The 24,268-nt window shown below is 33.3% G+C and overlaps 2 protein-coding genes across 2 annotated transcripts; both read right to left on the reverse strand.

The window, feature by feature from the left end:
• Window positions 1-5,617: 5,617 nt before the first annotated feature.
• LOC137406174 (coadhesin-like) lies at window positions 5,618-17,143 on the reverse strand. The gene is made up of 9 exons (XM_068092708.1): window positions 17,089-17,143; window positions 16,579-16,617; window positions 15,284-15,430; window positions 9,898-10,008; window positions 9,338-9,585; window positions 8,829-8,990; window positions 8,311-8,469; window positions 7,383-7,547; window positions 5,618-6,516 (listed from the first exon to the last, which is right to left on the reverse strand). Exons 1-9 carry the CDS (start codon window positions 17,117-17,119, stop codon window positions 6,331-6,333), a joined length of 1,248 nt encoding a protein of 415 aa, XP_067948809.1. The 5' UTR covers window positions 17,120-17,143; the 3' UTR covers window positions 5,618-6,330.
• Window positions 10,099-12,521, reverse strand: LOC137406140 (uncharacterized). The gene is made up of 4 exons (XM_068092672.1): window positions 12,518-12,521; window positions 12,017-12,147; window positions 11,358-11,708; window positions 10,099-10,104 (listed from the first exon to the last, which is right to left on the reverse strand). The coding sequence occupies exons 1-4, from the start codon at window positions 12,519-12,521 to the stop codon at window positions 10,099-10,101; spliced, it is 492 nt and encodes a 163-aa protein (XP_067948773.1).
• Window positions 17,144-24,268: the final 7,125 nt, after the last annotated feature.

Below are 24,268 nucleotides of genomic sequence, written 5' to 3' on the forward strand. Positions count from 1 at the left end.
ATTGTTCCAGAAAAAGTTGGTAAATATTCATGATGGCAGAAAGGCGATCATAATGATTCTTTTGCTGCCATGTAGGTATATAATATTCTGTAGTATTTTGTATATGCACACCAAATTAAAATTTTGTATTGTTGGTGTTAAGCTACGCAGCAACGCTACTCATTTAATTGCATAACCAATACAGACTTGAATACTCATTTTTACTGGTTTATTTATAGTTATTTTAAATAACTACAAGGTTATAGTTACAGTTATTTATAGTTATTTTAAGTATACTTATTTGAAATAACTATAAGTGGACCAGCCTTAATAAATTTTAAAATACATTTTTCTATATAAAATAAAGTGCAAGTTATTTTTTTCTTCCCTTCAAATTTCAATATTTGTATTATGCTTTTGTTTTAATAAAAAACTAAACTTACTTAATCTGCTTTGGTTAACTAAATCATCCTTTTAAACAGTAAGCAGGACAATGGGCAAAATAATTGTTATAAGTACAATGTATATTGTTCAAATCCTCTCGCTGCTTGTAACTAATTGGTAACTAACCTTTTAAAAAATGCTAATGGTAGCAATATAAAACCGCATGTGTTTACAAGTTGCACTAATAATAAACAGGAGAAGACAACTCTGTTACATTTTCACTTTTATCAATAGCGGTCAACTATATTTATCATAAGCCATATACTGTTCAGATATGTAAAATACTCTGTACGCCGTCAACTATATCAGACTATATCATAGTTTCAGACTTAATCAGCAAGTTTGTTAACACTTATTGTTACCTGAGAAGCCACCAACTTACTTACTTTTATCGTATTAATCAGGTGTAAGTGTATCTTGCAACAATGATAAAACATGCATACATGTACATGCTCACATGCATGTACTTAATATAAATTGAACCATATGTAGATAATGTACTATTTTTGTTTCTAGAAAGAACACTGTGTTGAATAATGTCTATCATGATGACAAACTCATGTTTGATTTTCGTTTACTTAAGAATTTTAGAAATAAATCTTTATATAAGTGAGTGTGAATAGATTCTTTTACACACTTGTGTTACAAATAACTCTGTCATCACATCAAACTACCAGTCATGTCAGAATTTTGTCACTTCCATAATTTGTAATAGTTTTTGGTGAATGTCTAAAATGAGAACATACCGTAGTCTGGTCAATAACTATTATGGCTAAAAATTTAAAAATTACTAAGCTTTTTTTCATTTTTACTATCAAATTGGAGTTGTCATCTCTAGAGTCATGTCTGCTTCTATAATACACAAACATTTGTTTCTCTGTAATTGTTTTATTTTTCTCTTGTTTATCTAAAAACCAACCATAATGCTATATTTAATTTGTTACTAGTGATTCTTTCTGTAAGCAAGTTCTGTTCTTTTAATTTTCTTACCCTCTTCGTGTTTCTTCATTCCCACGACTAATATTTAAAAGTTTTGTTTTCTGCTGAGTCATTGTGAAGCAAAAGAGCATTTCCCTTTACTCTCTACAAGAGCAAATATACCGCGTGAATAACCAGTGCAAATATATGTTTGAGCAATATATATACAAACTAGCTGTGCTGCCCGGCGTTGCCTGAGTAATAGAAAAGTCTTTGGACAGAAAATTGATTTGTATTTAACATATAACAACATTTGCCATTCTAACTTTCAAACTACATATCATGAGAAAAGTGTTTTGTATTATAAACCATGAGAAGTAGAGAGTTGCTTGCTATTAGCCAGCGCGCTATCAGCCAAAACGTTTAATAGTGTGATCGAACAGCATCTCGTGATGTTGTGCTATGACCCACAATTCCGCTGGGTACTTGCTCTCATATAATGACTTAGTGTATATTGGCAAGTTAGCAATTCAATCTCTGTAGTCTAGTGGGTAAGGCAGTCAGAGTGGCGAATGGCAGGGTCCAAGATCGCATCTTCTTCAGCATGAAATCTTTATTCCAAGATTTGAAGATCTATAATAGACGGATTGATCTAAAATCAAACCTACGAATAGACATACGACCAACTTTGAGAAATATATATATAGAAGGTACATGAAGTCAATGCTTGTGCAAGTAACAAGAACAAGCAACAAAATGCAGAGAGCTTGCCGCTTTCTCAGCTATCTTATCAAGCTCATTATATTCAGCCTTGTCCTTCTTATCAAGCTCATTCTATTTTTTTTCCTGCGACCTTGGGCCCGCGGCCCAAGGTGACAGGAAATTTTTTTTTTCAGAACAGGTTTACCTATGGCAGTAAAATATTGGCTCCTGATTGGTTTTAGTAATTGAGTTTTAGTAACCAAAATTTACATCATTACATTAAAAATTAATAGTTATAATTAGAAAAGAACACAAAATTCCAAAGTTTTATTAAAAATGGTTTAAATCAATGAGTGAGCGCCCTTTTACGTTTTAACAGCACTCTTTGAATGATAACATAATTTTTACTACGCCATTTGGAATTTTGTGTTCTTTTCTAATTATAACTATTAGTTTTTAATGTAATGATGTAAGTTTTGGTTACTAAAACTCAGTTACTAAAATCAATCAGGAGCCAATATTTTACTGTCATAGGTAAACCTGTTTGAGGACAAGATTTCGCAGCGGGGCTGACTTGATCCTGCTAGCCAAGCTGGCTATTATGCAATCACTCTCTGCTCACAGTGCATGACACTTAAGCCTGGTTCCCATATACGTCGCAAAGCACTGGCGACAGCACCGGACGCTATTAGCGATGAAATGGGAATCTACGAGCCAGGTAACGCCGAGGACCGCCGGTAGTTGCCGGCGGCAACGCAATAGTTCCTGGCAATAGTTCCTGGCAATAGTTCCAAGCAAAACCTTCCTGAAATTCACTGTACAGGTGAAGGTCACCATTATAGAAACGACATGGCGAGTGAACATTTTATTTGATTATGCGATTATGTTTAGCGATGCAGCTTTATATGTGAGCAGATGCCGCCGAGCCTGGCGTCGCAATCGTTTTGCTGCGCAAGTTACCGCCGGAGTCTCGCAATCAATATAGGAACCAGGCTTAACTAATGACCTTTCAGCCAAAACACTCAATGCTAGTACTTGGCTGCCTGACACTGCATCATCATCATCATCAATTAGCTATCAGCATTCCACCGCTGTTCTTTAAAATGTTTGATTTTTAGTTTATGATGAGTCATTTTTGTTAACTATCAGCATTATTCACTTTTACTGTATTGTAAGCTGATTATTAACTTAGTTGGAACTTTTAATAACCTACAACATGCCATTCAACTTAAACATAAATCATTCCGTGATCAAATCCATGAGTAAATAAAGAGTCACAACATCAGATCACATCAGTAGTTAAAAGTCAGTATGAGTATCCACAGAGAGAACTAATTGAACACTATTAACAGAACCTGTCTGTCTGGATAAGAGTTTTTAGATTGTCTTTTGCCTGAAGTGAGCTTTAATTAATATGTCTGGCAGACTGGATATTTTAGTGCTTATAGAGGCTGGGCTAGTGAGGTGTTAGCTTCAACCAAATTTCTGGTTACTTGAAGTTGTTAAGTTCATCGGGAAGGCATTAAGTATATTGAGAAGATAGAGATAAGTGCCTCAAATATAAGTAGTTTACATAAAAAAGTTGCATATGTAAAATAAGTTTCTCTGTTAAAAAGTTTAACTAAAAATTCAAAATTATTATTATTAATAAACACATTTTGTTCAATTTGCTGCTGGAGTTGGCATAGCATAAAAGTAAGAAACACTTTGGAATTGTTTTCTCTGTATTGGAAAATAAGTTAAAAATAAAACAAGATATTTTTACTGCATCCAATAGCAGATTTTTGCGCAGTGCTGTCAAGCAGTTAATAACAGCGGTATTTTGAGATGGTTTTTTACAATACTCTCAAGTGGCATAGTCAATAGCATTATATAATACTCTGATATCTCTAATAGATACACAGAGCATACAGAATCCAGACTGAAAAGCTCTCTCACCTAGCCTTTTCTAAATAACCCTTATAACAAGTTATTAGTATTACTCACTAGTACTTCACTGCATTCAGACTACTGAGCTAGTGTGTTGATGTTTTAACTTTGTTGTTGTTGTTATAGTTTTCATGCAGTACCTTCGTTGTAAATAGTGATAATTTTCTTATAGTCTCATATTCTCTAGTAACAAAATGTCTGTAGCTCTATATACTATATTCTGCGAGAATCATGTTTCCAGTGTCAAGTGCCAAGTGTCAAATTTCATGTGCAAAATGAGATGAGCCATGGGCTACTTGTTCCGATTCATGTGCTAATTCAAGCATTACAGGCCAAGGGTCATATGTCATGTGATATATGACACTTGGCATGTTTCATGTGACATATGCCGAGTGTCATATGCCAATTGTTCTTTGCCATATGTAGTGTGCCGAGTCTCATGTAGCAAATACGAAGTACATTGGACGCTTCTACAACGTAAATAATTCGTTCCAGAAACGTTCACGTTATAGGAATTTTACATTTTACCAACAGTAAAATACATGGAAATTTCCTAATTCATTTCAAGATCTTTCCAAACACCTTTTTGGTAAAACAAAACTAGACAACTTTCTAACTTGTTGGCAGCACCATAACTGTAATATTATTAGTTTGTATCAACAACTTGTCTCTTCAACTCTGGTCAATTTCACTGGTTTTGTAGACTATGTTGGTGGTAATTTTCCAATGAGTTGAAGAGAACTCACATATTTACCGTCCATACACAACAATTTGTTCATTTTTTCTAAAGGCCAAAGTCTATTTTAAAAATTCAAACTAAAATCAAATATTTTATACGTCTACAATAAAGCAGAACAGAAATATTTGTTACTTTAAAAAGAGCGGCGTCTACCTGTTCATCGTCTATCTGCATCCAGAAATCAAGGTTCGGATAAAAGATAATTTCCAGCAATACTCCTAACTCGTGACATTCAGATTGGTAGATCGACACTGTAATGTCTGTACCAATTGATACCGTTTAAGTATTTATTAACAATTGCGCCACTACTTATTTTATGCTTTGTCGACACCTCCGACGATTTATCATGACAAACTAAAATGTTATGGAGGCAGTACATGTATATATAATAGATATAATGCTGTATGCACGTTTTTTTATCACAAATGTGACGAGATATGTTACCATTCAAATCGAACTTGTGAAGTTGCCCCTACTTGACATTTAATGTTAAATGGAATTTTTACGCAGGATGAATCAAAAACTTGGCATAAATTTTTTACAATATCTGGAATTTTTGCTTTAGGATGTATTCACTATAGTATAGGAGCATCTACTGTACCCTGTGTTACGCACCACATTCTGTGTCATATTTTTGGTGGCAAGTGTCATATATCATTTGTCACTTTTCATGCCTCATGTGCCAAGCCCCATGTGACAAATGTAAGGTGCTTTGTGTGACCTAATGTATGGCCAACTGCTGTGTCATACATTTTGTGGTAAGTTATTGCTCCAAGTGTTTATTATTCTGGCAAAAAATCAGGATATTCAAAAGGTTTTTAATCCAGCAATTTAAACCTTTGCGGAGTAACTAACATCAACAACCCTATATTACTAAACCATTACGAAGAGATAATCTACCCAAAGCACATTATAAGTTTTTTTATTAGAAGAAATATGTATGAAATATTTATTGACTAAAAAGCGACAAATGAATGGCTTCAGCCTTGCTCCCGGGATGTCAAGAAGAGTATCTGGATTCTGAACTTAAATTTCTTCTGTACCTTAACATAACATGGATTTGAAGACCTATTACAGCGTTATAGTACTAAAAGGATTTTTGAAGTTCTCGCACTCGTAATTCACTCAGATGCAGTGGCTACGCCGTTCCTCTGACTCAGGAGATTTCAATTGAGATAAGCTTTTGGTCAGCGCTAGGACCACCCAAGACAGTTTAATTAGTCCTGCTAAGTCATTTCAAGGACATGAAATAATCCAAGTATTGTCAATTACAGTATAACAAAAGCATGTCATACTACTCGTGCTTGTGTTGCATGCTCTGAATATACAAATAACTGCTTTGTTTTACAGCTGTAGAAATACAAATATTCTCAAGCTTCGTATAATAATTTTTTTAATATTGAGAATTCTATAGTAATATAAGCAATATCGGTTTCATGTGTTGTTAAAAACTGACTTCATAAAGGTTTTTAATAGTCATATTTAAGATCAACATGATAGATATTATTAAAAATACACTTTGTGTAAGCTTAAATGTGAGATGTTCAAAATTTTCGAGCACAATTAATTTTAAAACTCCGCACCGAATGTTTAGTATATATTACACTTAAAGTTATAGGTTATCCACACTGTCTAGCAATGCAAGCTGCTCTTGCACGACCTCTTCTAGCACTTCTGCAAGCTCCACGTAAGGCTATAGCTCTGCATCCTCTCTGCCTTCCTCTGCTCCTGTTTCCTCTCCTTCTTCCACCCCGTCTTCTGTTGCCACGGCGAGGTGGAGGAAATGTTGGAATTGGACAAACAGCCTGCAAATTAGAAACATTAAACCTAATTTAGCAAGGTTTTCTCAATAAATATTTGTTTTCAAGTATGAAGCTATTGAAACAGTATGATACCATAATTTTAAGGCTAAATTATTTGTTGTACAAAATTTCACCTACTGAATTAACAATTCTAAAATATTATATGCATTTTATATACATGTAGATACTGTCTATTGTTCCTACACAAACTTTCATATCTAAGACAGAGCAGGTTCTGCTAATTTTGCTTGTACTATTGTATAATGTATAAACATGCTCACAACTATTTGCAGCTCTTTCATCCCTTGTGAGCTCTAATTATTTGTGTACTGATCAGCATGTCAGTAAGATCAGTGCTAAGGAAGAGGTCTAAAGGTTGACTTGCAACAAAATTCACATTACAGTTATTTGGCGTCAAAAGATTCACCATGTTTTACTTTGCTGTGTAGAAAGTGCAAATATGTGGAAATGTGATTACAAGCTCTTCAAAGCTCAAAAACGAACAGTTAATCGCCACCATCACGAAACCGCCGTAGATCAGAATTATTAGGTTGAAAGTTTATGTCAAGGATTTTAGAAAAAATTATTTTACCTGATGATAAGCTTAAATGTGACACTTTTCATTATTATCAATGAGGGCAAGGTACTAGTCAATTGTGTTAGAATTCATCTTGTCAAGTATGGTATAATAACTGAAGACTTTAAGAGTGTTTGAGACACTAAAGTACTTGGAACAGCAATGTACATTTACCTTATTATAAGTTTTTTTAATTCTGTCTGAAAAATGTGTTTCAGTCTGTAAGCAAAAAGATTGTTTTTGGATAATCATCTTGCAATAATACCTATGTATGTAACTCCCTATTAAATACCTGGTTACAAGGTCTGCTTTCTTGTGTTAAGCCGGGACAATCTTGACCTCCTGCTGTTGGATCAGTACAGATTCTCATTCTAGATTGGCTTGAACCTCCACAGGTTACTGGACATGCATTCCAGTTGTTCCACTGTGTCCACATTCCATCCATAGGACACTCTGCCTGTTCAAGTATTGTGTAACGCTCTAATATATCTTCGATACAATAAACGTTGAACTGGCAGTTCCAGAAAAGGAGAGATATCTCCCATTTGTGATTTATTTTCATGAGGTGTTTAAAATTAGACCTATTAACTATTTAACGGAGTTAAAGAGCCTTCAGCACAGCAGTGTTTTTTACATTTACAAGTTTGCAATTACTAAAAGCTATATTAGCTAAAAAATAATTTTTTTCAGGTAACTATTAATAGTAGATAGATACTTACTCTGGATTGTATAAAACAAGTAAACAATTATCAGGACTAAAATATAATGAACAGCAAATGAAGGCAGCAAATATAAGGCAGCAAATGAACAACCTTATAAAATATGTTTGTAAAGTAATTATTTTTTGGTTATTCTGATCATATCTGTTGTTTGTTTGGTGCACAACCACATTTCTTGTTGTGTTCACAATTGCAGCATCTAAAGCAATTTTGAACTAATGTAATGCGAGTGAATGTAAATGTAAATTTCTTTCGTAATTGCATTTTGGGTAATCAAGTATACACTCACTTTTGAAAGATCATACTATCGTGAAAAACAGCTGCTACAAGAACATAGCTACTTAAAACCGTCAGAAAACATTTTGAAAATTTACCGTGCCATATTTTTCCTAAATACTGATCCACTGAAAATTGCTGTTAAAAAACCACCAACATAAAATGCTGCCGATGTGGTGATTTCTAAACTGATAAGATTCAATGCAACAACAGAGTGGTACTTACTGCAACTCCTTGGCAGACACCTGTTTGTTCAAGTACAGGCATGAAAGTGACGCAGTTAGAGCAGGTCCTAGTCCTTGTTCGAAAAGCATTTCCACCACAGGAAACAGAACATACGGACCAGTTCTGCCATGGGTTGCACATACAAGCAGGGCAGTTAGCCTAAACATTCAAGTTCTTTGTTAATGTATGCTTGATGCCCGTGCACTAAATATAAGGAGATATAGGAGCAGAGACATACAAAATATTGGCACTCAGAAGCAATATTCTCAAAAGTTATTTGCTCCAGGTAACAGTTGCTATTTACTGATTTTCAACAAAAACGCAAGCAAAATAGAATTAATCTCAGAGAAAAGAGGTTTCGTTTCAACATTTTAATCATGGTAGGGAAAGGTTTCATGTCGGTATTTGTAATGGTTTTTAAATTGCATCAAAGTTCTACACAATCCTGTTATTTATTTTTATTTTAGTGACAAGTATCAGAGGGTTAATTTTTAAAAGTAAAAGAATTTTATAGCTACCGTTCCACAGTTCTGTGTCTCTGATGAACTTCCAACACAATCGGCTCCTCCTGTTGGTCTATTACAGGTGCGTGTGCGAGTTTGGGTAGATCCACCGCAAGTCACCGAGCATGTACTCCATGAACCCCAAGTGTTCCATGTTCCATCAGCGCCACAGACTGTCTATCAGAAAAAAATTTTAAAAAATTTCAAACATTTCTCTACGCTGTTGCAAGTAGCTACTTTAAAAATTACTATCAGTCACTGAGATTGCAGATAAGTGAAACCATCTACTTATTAGTATTTATAATATAATAATATGTGATTGATTATAATACAAAGTTTGGCTTTTTTTCCCATATAGTGAAATAAACTTGTTATTTTGAAGGATGTGTATTAAAAATATAATTTTCCTTGGTTCAAAAACATATATCAAAAATTTGCAAATGCAGCACAAAAGTGTTACTCCAAATCTAAATACAAGGGATTCAGTTGGTCAACTAGCGGATAGACAGATATAAGACACTTACCGGTACACCGGGACAAGCTTGTGTTGAAGAAGTAGGGTCTAAACAGCCAACATTGCAAGTACGTGTTCTTGTTTGTACAGCTGTTGAGCCACAGGTTGCACTGCAGCCGCCCCAGTTAGACCAGGCGCCACATGCACATGGACAACTCGTGACAGTGAGAGAGAGTACAAAGCCATTACCACCGGAAGAACAGGCCGTTGATGAAAATGTACAGGCAACTGATTTACCACCGAGAGATAGTGTCGCAGCTAAAATGGGTGCAGGAAAAATTAACGCTGATCTTTATATACTATATTATTCATTTTACGCAAAAAGTATCATGCTTCTATGTTGTCACTTTGCATAGTTATATTTTTATATGATGAACCATTGTAAAAGAAAATTTTATAGGTTTTAAAACACAGCATTCTATTAATCGGTTAGCGAAATTAACAGAATTTCATCTCATTACCAGATGTTTTTGTAAATGGTTCCCATTGGTTATATTTATTTACTGTTTCTATATTTATAGCTGTGGATTAGTGTACACTTATCAACTATATAGTGTATAGTATACTTACTAGAAGCAGCTGAGGCACTATCTTGAACCCCAAACTGATAGGAGCTTCCTCCAAGCAATGGAGTTGGTGAGCAAATAGTTTGTCCAACGCTAAAGGGAACTACAGGAGTTCCTAAAACAGGTCAGACCTCAGTTGCGATGCTTCACATGAGACACATTAACAAAGAGCACGCTTTTAGGTTTTAAAAAAATGGTATAAAATTTATTCCTAACAAATATGATGATAAAACATAGCAGCATTCTAGACAGTAGTTAGGTCCCGCAGTAGTCTGTCAGTTATGTTGGAATAATAAAAACCAAAAAACTCAAAGGCAAAGTTCTACTAAAGTAAAAGTCGTAAAGCCCAATTTAGATTTGCAACTCTTCAATAATCAGATTTTTTAAGCTTTAGTTGGGAATATGAAAAAAGAACAAAAACCAAACAGGGTACAGACTAATCAATAGAACCACAATTTCACAGTCACTGAAGCTTCTATCGGATAAGGGGTTGGAGAGAAAACTGGACCGCTACTGAGATTCGAAATTAGTCAAGAACTGGTGGACGATCCTAAACATCAATGTGGTAACCAGTGTGCTAAGATATATATATATATATATATATATATATATATATATATATATATATATATATATATATATATATATATATATATAAACTATAAATTCCTAAGAATTATGGGCTAGTATTACTAAAATTAGAGTGCTCAACAAATATATTGGAGCAGCTATATACTAATAAATCATTTAAAAGCAATACTTATCTTTTTTCAGCTAAGAAGTATTGCTTTTAAATGATTTATTAGTATATATATATATAAATATATATATCTTGGCACACTGGTTGTATATAAATATATATGTGTGTAAGTGAGTAGGTGAGAACCAGACAGCAATACCAGAATGCACTGTGCTTGTGGCAAATGTGCTGAATTTCTTTAACGCTAAACGTTTATCTCCTCCTTCCTTGACTTAATATATTAGTATTTGTAAATATTTAGTGTTGTAATGCTATAAAATACATTTTAAATCGATATAACACAGCGCAATGCAATTCAATGTAATGTAACGCAATGCAGTACAGCATGAGGCTATACAACACAATGTTATGCAATGTTGTAAAGTGCTGTAATGCAATGCGGTATAAGGCCATGCAGTGTAGTTCAAAGTAGTGCAGTGCAATATAATGCAACGCAAATGCAATGCAACTTGATTCAATGCATTTATTGTAATACAATGCATATATAATGCAATATGGTTCAATTTAGTGTCATGCAATCAAATCTAGTGTATTTTAGGGCAATTTAATGCAATACACAAATCAATGTAATTTAATGCATTTTTATGCACCTTAATATCATTCAAAAAATATGCTATGGTTTGATGTGATTTTATGAAATGTAGTGTGGTGTAATATGCTATGGTTTGATGTGATTTTATGAAATGTAGTGTGGTGTAATATGCTATGGTTTGATGTGATTTCATGAAATGTAGTGTGGTGTAATGTAGTGTGGTGTAATGTAGTGTGGTGTAATGTAGTGTGGTGTAATGTAGTGTGGTGTAATGTAGTGTGGTGAAATGTAGTGTGGTGAAATGTAGTGTGGTGTAATGTAGTGTGGTGTAATGTAGTGTGGTGTAATGTAGTGTGGTGTAATGTAGTGTGGTGTAATGTAGTGTGGTGTAATGTAGTGTGGTGTAATGTAGTGTGGTGTAATGTAGTGTGGTGTAATGTAGTGTGGTGTAATGTAGTGTGGTGTAATGTAGTGTGGTGCAATGTAGTGTGGTGTAATAAAATGCAATACAATGAAAGATGATCTAATATAAAGGGAAGGCTATGAGGTGCAGTATGATGTGGTTTAATAGATATCAGTGTAAGGTAATGTAATTCAGTATAATTTACTGGATTTTGATGTGATTTCATGTAATTGAATGCAGTGTAATGCATTGTAATGCAATGTAACACAAATTAAAGCAATGCAACACAATATAATACAATGTGATGCAGTATGACATAATTTAATGTCTTTTAATGTAGTTCTATACAACTTACTGCAACAAAATTAAATTTAATGCATTTCAATGCCTTATGATACATTGCAACAATGCGATGTAATAGGGTGTACTGCAATGCAATGTAATGCTGTGTAATGCAGTGAAATGCATTGTGATAAAGTGCAATGCAATGTAATTTGATGCAATACATCACCATGCATTGTATTAAAATGTAATTTGGTGTTATGAGGGTGGCGATCAACTGATCATTGTACACTATTGAGATATACCAAAGGCCAGTGACAAAGAATAGTATGGCTAAATAATAATGGTGTATAGATAGATACAAAGACTTGATTAAATGACAACTCTAAAAGACTCGATTAATGAGTTGAGGTAGATGATGAAACAGGAAAAAAACTTTTGGTGACTAGGAGAGTTAGCAAGAGAGAAGCAGATGAATAGGCTGTGATGGCAGAGCGCAGAGACCAGGATCGGCTGCCTAGTTAACCCAAGAACTGACACTATAGCTGGGCTGAGTCTTGACCCAGCGGGAGACTTGGTAGTAGGTGAGTCAACTCGGCCTTTAAAGAGGAGCAGACAAAGAGATCGGGAGGAGCAGACAAACAGACCCATTGACTAATAGGATTGAGAAGCGGAGCCTAACGAGTGAAAGCCTAATAAGTGAAAGCACCTATAAAATGAGACAGAAGATTGCAAGAGACAGAGATAGTTGGCAGTCTCTTACATGTTGTTCTGATGTATGTGCACACACTGATCACATTTATTTATATATATTCATAAGATATGTATTTGTCTTATTTGTTGCACTCAGTGTCTTTAATCATGTTGAACAGTAAAGGAAACCAGCAGTTTCTCTACTAGGTACTAAAACGAGCTTCTTACCTAATAGATTTTGTTTGAGAAATGCTTGTAGACAGTTCTGAAAGTTACATGATAAAACTACTTAAAGATAACAGCACTTGTACGTACAGCCTGTTTGTTGATTACATAAACGTAAATCAGCGAGGTCATGAGAAGTCAAAGGTAGCCAATGAAATGACTGTGTAGACAAGCTTCGATACAGGGGCTGATTACGGAATAACCGTGTAGAGATGATATTCAGTAAAGAGTAAGTGTTTAGGGATAATGTTCAGTAAAAAGTAAGTGTGTAGAAATAATATTCAGAGAAGAGTAAGTGTGTAGAGATAATGTTCAGTAAAGAGTAAGTGTGTAAAGGAAATGTTCAGTAAAGATTAAGTGTGTAGAGATAATGTTCAGTGAAGAGTAAGTGTGTAGAGATAATGTTCAGTAAAGAGTAAGTGTATAGAGATAATTTTCAGTAAAGAATAAGTGTGTAGAGAAAATGTTCAGTTTAGAGTAAGTTTGTAGAGATAGTGTTGAGTAAAGAGTGAGTGTGTAGAGATAATGTTCAGTAAAAAGTAAGTGTGTAGAGGTAATGTTCAGTAAATAGTAAGTGTATTGAGATAATGTTCAGTGAATAGTAAGTGTGTAGAAATAATGTTCAGAGAAGAGTAAGTGTGTAGATGTAATGTTCAGTAAAGAGTAAGTGTGTAGAGATAATGTTAAGTAAAGAGTAAGTGAGTAGAGATAATGTTAAGTAAAGAGTAAGTGTGTAGAGATAATGTTCAGTAAAGAGTAAGTGTGTAGATGTAATGTTAAGTAAAGAGTAAGTGTGTAGAGATAATGTTCAGTAAAGAATAGGTGTGTAGAGAAAATGTTCAGTATAGAGTAAGTTTGTAGAGATAGTGTTGAGTAAAGAGTGAGTGTGTAGAGATAATGTTCAGTAAAAAGTAAGTGTGTAGAGGTAATGTTCAGTAAATAGTAAGTGTATTGAGATAATGTTCAGTAAATAGTAAGTGTGTAGAGATAATATTCAGTAAATAGTAAATGTGTAGAGATAATGTTCAGTAAAGAGTAAGTGTGTAGATGTAATGTTCAGTAAATAGTAAGTGTATTGAGATAATGTCCAGTAACTAGTAAGTGTATTGAGATAATGTTAAGTAAAGAGTAAGTGAGTAGAGATAATGCTCAGTAAATAGTAAGTGTGTAGAGATAATGTTCAGTAAAGACTAAGTGTGTAGAGGAAATGTTCAGAAAAGAGTATGTGTGTAGAGATAATGTTTAGCAAAGAGTAAGTGTGTAGAGATATTGTTCAGTAAATAGTAAGTGTGTAGAGATAATGTTCAGTAAAGAGTAAGTTTGAAGAGATAATATTCAGTAAATAGTAAGTGTGTAGAGATAATGTTCAGTAAAGAGTAAGTGTGTAGATGTAATGTTCAGTATATAGTAAGTGTATTGAGATAATGTTCAGTAAATAGTAAGTTTGAAGAGATAATATTCAGTAAAGAGTAAGTGTGTAAAGATAATGTTCAGTAAATAGTAAGTGTGTAGATATAATATTTAGTAAAGAGTAAGTGTGTAGATGTAATGTTCAGTAAATAGTAAGCGTGTAGAGATAATATTCAGTAAAGAGTAAGTGTGTAGAGATAATGTTCAGTAAAGAATAAGTTTGAAGAGATAATGTTCCGTAAAGAGTAAGTGTGTAGAGATAATGTTCAGTAAAGAGTAAGTGTGTAGAGGTAATGTTCAGTAAAAAGTCAATGTGTAGAGATAATGTTCAGACCTTGTTTAGTTATTACTTGCTAATGAATTCACATTTGCATTTAAATACCTTTACAAATGTTTATTTTTTCTCTCAATTTATTTGAACTTCACAAAACATTCTTCTCGTGAGAGTAAGTTTGAAAGTTAGAATGATAACTGTTTTTATATATTAAATTAAAGTAAATTGTCTGTGCAAAGACTTTATTACCCGCAACACCAATCATCAACCTAGTAAAGATAAACTCAAAAGATTTGTTTGAATCTCAATTTTGTTATATCTCACATTAGGTGTAATCTCGGAGATGTCTGGGATTTATTTAATTTTTAAGCTAAGATTGGTGGGGGCATAAGAGTCTGGTTCACAAGAACTGTAGAGCTTTGAAATCAAAATATTTTTAGCAACCTGCTGTAGAGCAGAGTATGTACGTGCGAAGTTTGGATGAAGTTGAAAAAAAAATGCGGGAGCACCGCATTTACATGGGCTAACAGCCAGACACACAAAACACGTGCAGCGTGCACTACAAACATACATACCACACACGGCACACACTGCGTTCACCGCACGCACCACATACACACCACATACCCCTCACACACATACACGCACGCACGCACACACACTACACACAGGCACACATACACCCACAAAAATAGAGTTTATTTTTATAGGTCATAAAGTGAAACCTACATCATATTTTGCACTCTATCCCATTATGTTTTATTGTATCAATGTGTAATATTAATACGTGTAATGCCTCATGTGGTCTTACCAGCATTTGCGCAGCCTGATGTGATGTCTGTGGTAATTTGGGAGCAAGAAGTATGAGTGATGCAGACCGTCTCTCTCTGTCCAAAAGCATTACACGCCGAAGATTCTAGGTAGGTAACACAACTCTGGACATCAGCGCATGATGTCACTATAAAACAACAATGCAAGTATCTGTTGCACATCTACTATTACGTCTATATATTGCTACAACATCTACGCAGCTTACAACTTGCTTTACCCAAAAACCTTATTTTTTACTCTTATCAGGTATGAGGTATTTTAATTTTTGTTAGAAAAATAATGCTTTCACCTTGACCCTGAGTTCACCCTGATATGTGGCAAAACAGCATACTACCCAAGTATGTTTAAAGTGAAGTAGCAGCTACAGGGTTGAATACATTTTAATATTTTAACATATATAGCTTGTTATATTTGTAGCAAATTATTTACAATCATACCTACATTTAAGAAAATTGAGATACAAGAAGAGTTTTAAGCAAGTTTAAACTTTAACATACGAGTAATCTTGGAGATACAAGCCGGTTGTTGATGGGCATTATATTTCTAAGTGAACAAGAGGCCGCTTTGAAAAACTGCATCACTTACGTCTTTCTCCTCAAATCAGTTTGAACAGTTTTTAAAAGGTCGGCTAAATGTTATAGTGAGCACGAGGCAAAAAGTGCCAAACCAAAAACAGATAATGTAACGGCTAAGACGACAAAATTAAAGTAAGTATAGAAAATGTTTAAAACTTAACTTTAGGTGTTCAGTACGTTAAACTAATTTAAACTAAATTCAAAGTTTTTGTTGCTGTCAAGTCTCTCAAATTGCCGTTAATTACTACGTTTGTCTTGCAGGTAAAAACTTACAGTAGTGTGCATAGTAATGTTCCATGCGTGCATAGTAATGTTCCATTTTTTTGAAGGCTTTAACTGCTAAATTAATATATTGTCACTTTGTTAGCATAGGTACTGAGTTACAACTGTTAAAAACATTTTTTCCACCGCAATATCTTGTTTTATGTGGTCTTTCATAGCAGGGTAATGGATTAATTTGTATTTAGTTGTTGTATATAAAGAATAGTGCCTTAAGACACAAGTGAAGTGGCGTATGAGCTCTGTCCAAGAACGTTTTAAAATAGTATGTCGAGGCATGATTGTAGCTCAAATCTGTTTTAGGCTATACTTTTAAAAGCTAAATTGAGAATTGCCAAATTCTACAAAAACTTAAATGTGTGATCTGTTTGTCTCATAATATATGTCAAAACAGTGTTAGTACAATACAATATCAACTTACATTGGCCATGGCAGCAGTCGAGTCCAAAAACCAGAAAACCTACAACAATGTAAATGCAAGCATTGTTAGCTTGGTATAACCTGTGTAATATATAGTAGTTATATTGTCAATAGAACTACTAGATATAGAAATTCATATTAGTTATATATATTCTATAGTTTCTATATATTAGGCAATGTATAGAAATATATTGCCCAGAATATTTGTAATTATCTTCTCACACATACGACAAACATAATTTTCTATTTCATGACACTAAAACACTACATCCATCATCATTTGTTTCATTTTATGAACTTTCAGTTACTACAACCTACAGTTCACTCTCTCAACTTTTACGCAATACTTTTAGACTACTAAGTAGTAAAACACTTTTTTTCAACTCGGTCAATAATTCCTTATTTCTGTTTGTCATTTTTCTGTCAGTATGTAGCGAAAAACATCATTTTTATGATTAACATTGCTAATGGTAAATTTTAACTACACATGCTAAAATGCAATAAATCTCACCAATAGCTAAAAGACAAGTAAACCTCCCCATCCCTACGACGTGTTTGTGAAGGGGTTGAGCTGAGACTGCCACCCATGAGATTATATCTTATTTTATATATCATAACACTAGTTGATAATTGCCCCATTTAAAAGATTAATATTCTAAGCTTACGGAGATAATCCAGAATTGATGGTGAGTTGAAAAAACCTTGTTTTTCAGCGAAGGCTGTCAGCCAGAAACAGGTGTGTCCCAATACTAGCTATTGCAAAATATTTGGATAATACACTCTATAGACAGAGATTGAGGTACATATCTTTACTGAAACTTAGCAGTTAAAGATATATGAGTGAACCATTACCTGAAAGTTAAAGATAATGAATTCTATTCTCTTTGCAATAGAAATGTACAGAAGAGGTGCATAACCAAATGAAAGAGCAAGCATACTAAAGCCTTTCATAGAACCATTCAGTGGTTCTGATCTTTGTATCCTTTCATATATGAAATTTTTCCATATGTAATTTGTTTTTTTGGGTTTGTTTCTCTGTACTGCTTCTGTTTTTAACTATTTGAGTGAGGGTAAATGAAATGATGTGATATGATATATGATATGATATGATATGATATGACATGATATGATATGATATGATATGATATGATATGATATGACATGATATGATATGACATGACATGATATGATATGATATGATATGATATGATATGATATGATATGATATGATATGATATGATATGATATGATATGATATGATATGATATGATATGATATGATATGATATGATATGATATGATATGATATGATATGATATGATATGATATGATATGATATGATATGATATGACATGATATGACATGATATGACATGATATGACATGATATGACATGATATGACATGATATGACATGATATGACATGATATGACATGATATGACATGATATGACATGATATGACATGATATGACATGATATGACATGATATGACATGATATGACATGATATGACATGATATGACATGATATGACATGATATGACATGATATGACATGATATGACATGATATGACATGATATGACATGATATGACATGATATGACATGATATGACATGATATGACATGATATGACATGATATGACATGATATGACATGATATGACATGATATGACATGATATGACATGATATGACATGATATGACATGATATGACATGATATGACATGATATGACATGATATGACATGATATGACATGATATGACATGATATGACATGATATGACATGATATGACATTATATGACATGATATGACATGATATGACATGATATGACATGATATGACATGATATGACATGATATGACATGATATGACATGATATGACATGATATGACATGATATGACATGATATGACATGATATGACATGATATGACATGATATGACATGATATGACATGATATGACATGATATGACATGATATGACATGATATGACATGATATGACATGATATGACATGATATGACATGATATGACATGATATGACATGATATGACATGATATGACATGATATGACATGATATGACATGATATGACATGATATGACATGATATGACATGATATGACATGATATGACATGATATGACATGATATGACATGATATGACATGACATGACATGATATGATATGATGTCAGGTGATGTCAGGTAATGTCATGTAATTCCATGTAATGCAACAATGTAACACGTTGATTAATTTGTTTTAACTATATGACTGTCATTAGCCGCGGATGCATAGTAAACATCATCAGATATAACAGGTCACATCGCTGAATAGTTTGCTAGTCAGTAAGGATGGCAGCAACTATAAATTAAATAGTTGTACGTACTACTAGACTCAATTCTATCAGATAACGATAATATGTCAGTCTTCTGGGGCTATTCTAAAAACAAGTCATGCCCTTGTGACCCATATATTAACTACAAATTTGACTCCAACCCACTAGTTTATAATTTATGGAATCAATTTATCATATAGGGTTGCTGGAGGGGACGATCACTGAACTAATGGTACTTTTGAGCAAACTAGAAACTTAATGTACAAAGAGAGCTTTGATCTTTATACAAGTTTAAGCTGTTTAAGTTGAGAACCAAATATCAGTCACAATAAAAACCACCTTCAAAATTATTTCATAACAACATTCGTATGAACTAGGTTGCTCTGCATGTGTTGCTTAAAATAAGCTTTTTGACATTTAAAATATGTATTTACTACCACGTTAATTAAAAAACTCTCTGAGCTCATTAGTATTTGTTCAAGCACTTTCTATTTTTCTCCGATCAGCTAAACAGTATCTGTTAAAGTCGCTGTTAAAGGAAAATGATTATAACAATATTTTAATTGAGCTTTCAATTAGTATTTCAATTAGTATTTCAATTAGTTTGTACTGTAGAACTGCTAGAGGCAAGTGAATTGTAGCAGGAGACATTTATTGTCTATTGTGGTAATTAATTAGTTAAAAATAGGATGATAGGTTTAATTCGAAGTTAGTTCTGCTAAGAAAGTGGTATTAAATCTCTATTTGCACAACAAAATACTATTTTCATGATAGTTACAGCGAAATGACTTCAGTGCGTTGCAAAGTGTTTTATTCAGATTCTCAAAGATTATGACAGGATATGGTAGGCTGTGACAGGTTATGGCAGGCTATGATACCAATATGATCAGTACCTAGATCTATATGTAAATTGTTATCATAGAATGAATAGAATGTGCCACTGTCACACTACCAGTAATTGCTATGAATAACCTACAGATGTATAAGATCTGTGAGATTCAGACCAATTATTCAGTCAAGGAACTCAGACAAGGGTGAGTAAAACAGGTTGAGAAGAAAAAATGAAAAAGAATATATGTTTGAAAATGGACACAAAATTTTGAAAGATATCTTTTGAAAGTATCATTTTTAACCATTTGTGATCATTTTTGATATTTTATGTTATCTGATTGCCAGAATGTTTCAAGATTAAAATTGATAAAATTTGATCGAAATTAAAACACTCAGAAGAAAAATTTACTCAAAATGACTTCACTAATTGCTATCTTTGCTATAGTTGATAGTTACAATCAAGGTTACAGTGTAAGAGTCTATTCTGGCGGCCATTTTACAACTATTATATAACATATTCGCACTTGCGGTTGATCCGAGTATTTTAACTGCGATAAGGTTTTGTCAATTTTAATCTTAAAACGTTCGGGCAGTCAGACCATCTCAGGCATCAAAAACAATCACAAATGATAGAAAAATACTGATAATTTCTGATAAAATCTACTAAAATTTTGAGCAACTTCATCTTCAAGCAGTTGACAAAAGGTCCTATAGTATCATCTTTTTATTGTGAAAATATGGGAGAAGGTATTCATACTTAGTACAAGTTTGGTTGCATTTGATTGTGGTGAGCTCGGATTATGAACAACTATAACATCTGCTCCTCAAAAGGGGTCAACCTGTTTATTCTGTCACGGCTGTACTCAGGAACTGATCTTGTAGAACATATATGGAACTGTAAGTTGCACGGATAAAACTCCTTTGTTGTATGTCTAAACAATAGTAATATAGTTGAATAGTAATATTTTCTATCTACACCCTTTAGGATGTCACTTTCTATCTAGTTATTAATCTAATCCTCTCCTTATTTGAAGGTGTGTAAAAACTATGTTGGTATTAAACCAGTTAATGCTTTTCTTATCATTTTAAGGCAACTTTAATGGTAAGCCTTTTTGGATTATGGTTCAGGTTAGCATAGCTTACTAAACCGCAGTTGTAACCATCCCTATCAATGACTCATAGCAAGTCTTGACTTGAAGTATGGTGAGGTAATAGGTTAATAAAACAATACAATAAAATAATGTTTATACCCGGCTATAGAGGTGAGAATCCTAGTTCTCCGTAGACTTAAATAAGTTTTTTTTTAAATAGCCAATAGTGAACATCTTTTATTTTTTGTAACTACAAATATATTATTGCTCATCTAGTAATAAACTAACAATAATAACATGCTAATAATGCTTAGTATTAAGTTAATTAGGGCCACAGAAATATCCACGGAAATTTTCAAACTCAGTATCAGAACGCTAAATTTTGTCTGGATAAACTATTGGTGCACAGATCAATCGAATTGTAACTATTGGTGCACTGATCAATCGAATTGTAACTATTGGTGCACAGATCAATCGAATTGTAACTATTGGTGCACGGATCAATCGAATTGTAACTATTGGTGCACTGATCAATCGAATTGTAACTATTGGTGCACGAATCAATTGAATTGTAACGTATACCAGTTATACGGTACATATAACTGGTACGTATAACTAGTATGTATAATTAGTACATATAACTAGTACGTGTAATTGGTATGTATAACTAGTACGGATAACTGGTATGTATAACTAGTATGTATAACTAGTACATATAACTAGTATATATAACTGGTATGTATAACTAGTACGGATAACTAGTATGTATAACTAGTACATATAGCTAGTACGTATAACTAGTACAGATGACTAGTCCTTATAACTGGTATGTATAACTAGTACGTATAACTAGTATGTATAACTAGTACGTATAACTAGTACGTATAACTAGTACGGATGACTAGTCCTTATAACTGGTATGTATAACTAGTACGTATAACTAGTACGTATAACTAGTACGTATAACTAGTACGTATAACTAGTACGTATAACTAGTACGTATAACTAGTACGTATAACTAGTGCGTATAACTGGTATGTATAACTAGTACGTATAACTAGTACGTAACACGAGTATGTATAACTAGTATGTATAACTAGTACGCATAACTGGTATGTATAACTAGTATGTATAACTGGTACGTATAACTAGTATGTATAACTAATACGTATAACTGGTGCGTATAACTAGTATGTATAACTGGTACGTATAACTAGTACGTATAACTAGTACGTATAACTAGTACGTATAACTAGTACGTATAACTAGTGCGTATAACTGGTATGTATAACTAGTACGTATAACTAGTACGTAACACGAGTATGTATAACTAGTATGTATAACTAGTACGCATAACTGGTATGTATAACTAGTATGTATAACTGGTACGTATAACTAGTATGTATAACTAATACGTATAACTAGTGCGTATAACTAGTATGTATAACTGGTACGTATAACTAGTATGTATAACTAGTACGTATAACTAGTACGTATAACTAGTGCGTAAAACGAGTATGTATAACTAGTATGTATAACTAGTATGTATAACTAGAAACAGAAACAGCTAATGGGTAGTTTCATGAAAAGTCAGCTGTATCTAGTAATGTCTCTCTCCAAGTTTGTCAAAAAGTTAAATGTTTCTAGAGTGTTTGTGATGTAATACATCCATAACCGCAACTCTCTCTGTTACATATATGTTAGCCGTTTTCAGCAAGGTTTTTGCAACCCTTCAAGGCTGAGTAGATCACTATAGACTGGGTTTTAATCAATTTATAAATATTTAAAAAATTTGATTGCTTCATTCTGAGTGACTACTGAAAATCATTAAGCAGGCATTGAAAGCAATTCCAAATAAAAATGTGATTTTCTATAATCATTTAATGCAAGGGATAAAGTACAAAGAGAGCGACCATAAAACACTGGCTGAGTTGCTATGAAGGTTTATTTGGCAAAGTACTTATCATTCGTGTTGAAATATTAACCACTTACAGATCTGACAGGGGATCATGTAAGGCTTTCACTGCTAATCCTATTATAGTCATTAATGGTAACCTGATTCAGGCTGATACAGATAAGAATGTCCTCTACGCAGTTTTAATAAAATATTTTGGGGAGTAGCTAAAGTTGGTGTGTAAAACATTTTATGTTTTCATAACAAAATCACATTCTTTGCTTTAGTTGAATCACTCTGTCATATGACTGAGCAAAATACTTACTAGGAAAAAGTTTGCAATTATGTACATGTAATTATGAATATCTTTCATCTATCTTTGTTAATAAGACATCCTATTTAAGTTTTTCAAAGGTTTCAAGTAAAGAAAAGTGTGCAAGGTATTATGAAACACAGCAAGCCCCTCTATAAATAAATGCTAGTATTTCACATATAATTCACTAAATTGTAAAGCGTAATGCGGTTGAAAGCTAAAAATTAAGTTTCTCCTTAACAATGCAGCTAATAATGTTTTACAAGAGCCTAGGCTCAAACTTTCCTAGTTTTGGAAAAAAGGGCTTTCCTAAATGCATTGAATGCCAAAGCAACAATTTTCAGGCAAAGTTGCTAACATACATAGATCTGAATTACACTTGTTTGCTGATAGGTTAGTTGTACATAAATTACAGCTAAACCATTTAATCAGCTTCAGTTACTTTAGCCTCAGCTCAAGTTTATGATAATGGTTTGGTTAGAAGATTAGGTAGTGTACCAAACCAATTGCATGAAAATAAAAAATCTACAAAGAATTATAGCCGTTTTATGAAAATAAATGATCTCATTTTCAAATCGTGCGCTTAAGAAACTGTAATATAATTCAGGTAAATGTGATTGTGTCATTAAATTGCTTTTTTGCGCCTAAAGGTTTAACTTTGACATACCTTTTGACTATATAATTGGCAATATATGTAAGTTTTGGTCAAATCGTTGAGTCTGATAGTGGCCTGATAGATAATATTACTAATGTCACATGGCCTAACATCGACCATGTTCAAAACAAGGTATAGCAATCATACAGCGTCTTTTCGGCACCAAATTGAAAGGCTGGCAACTGAACTCATCAAATATGTTTGGCAGCTTAAAGACAACGAAGTCGAATACAACATCGACTGGTGAATAATCACCAAAGCCGCTGCAAACTATAATGAAAAATATGTGTGCAACCTTTGTATCGTTGGGAAGTATTACATCCTATGCAAACCAGAAATGGCTGGTCTTAACAACAAACGAGGTCTTATCTCATCTTGCCACCATTTAAGTAAATTCATGCTTTCTAAATTTTAACCTTCATAATTATCTATAATGAGTTTAACTGTTTAGCTTACCTTAGATTATTTGGTTATAATAATATATAAGAACTAACAGACATTAATTATCACCAGTGTCTGACGAGTGCATGTTTTTTTACCGCCAGCACGAAACTCTAAGTCATACAGTTTTATCA

Source organism: Watersipora subatra, chromosome 10 (assembly GCF_963576615.1).
Source record: "Watersipora subatra chromosome 10, tzWatSuba1.1, whole genome shotgun sequence".
NCBI classification, from domain to species: Eukaryota; Metazoa; Bryozoa; class Gymnolaemata; order Cheilostomatida; family Watersiporidae; genus Watersipora; species Watersipora subatra.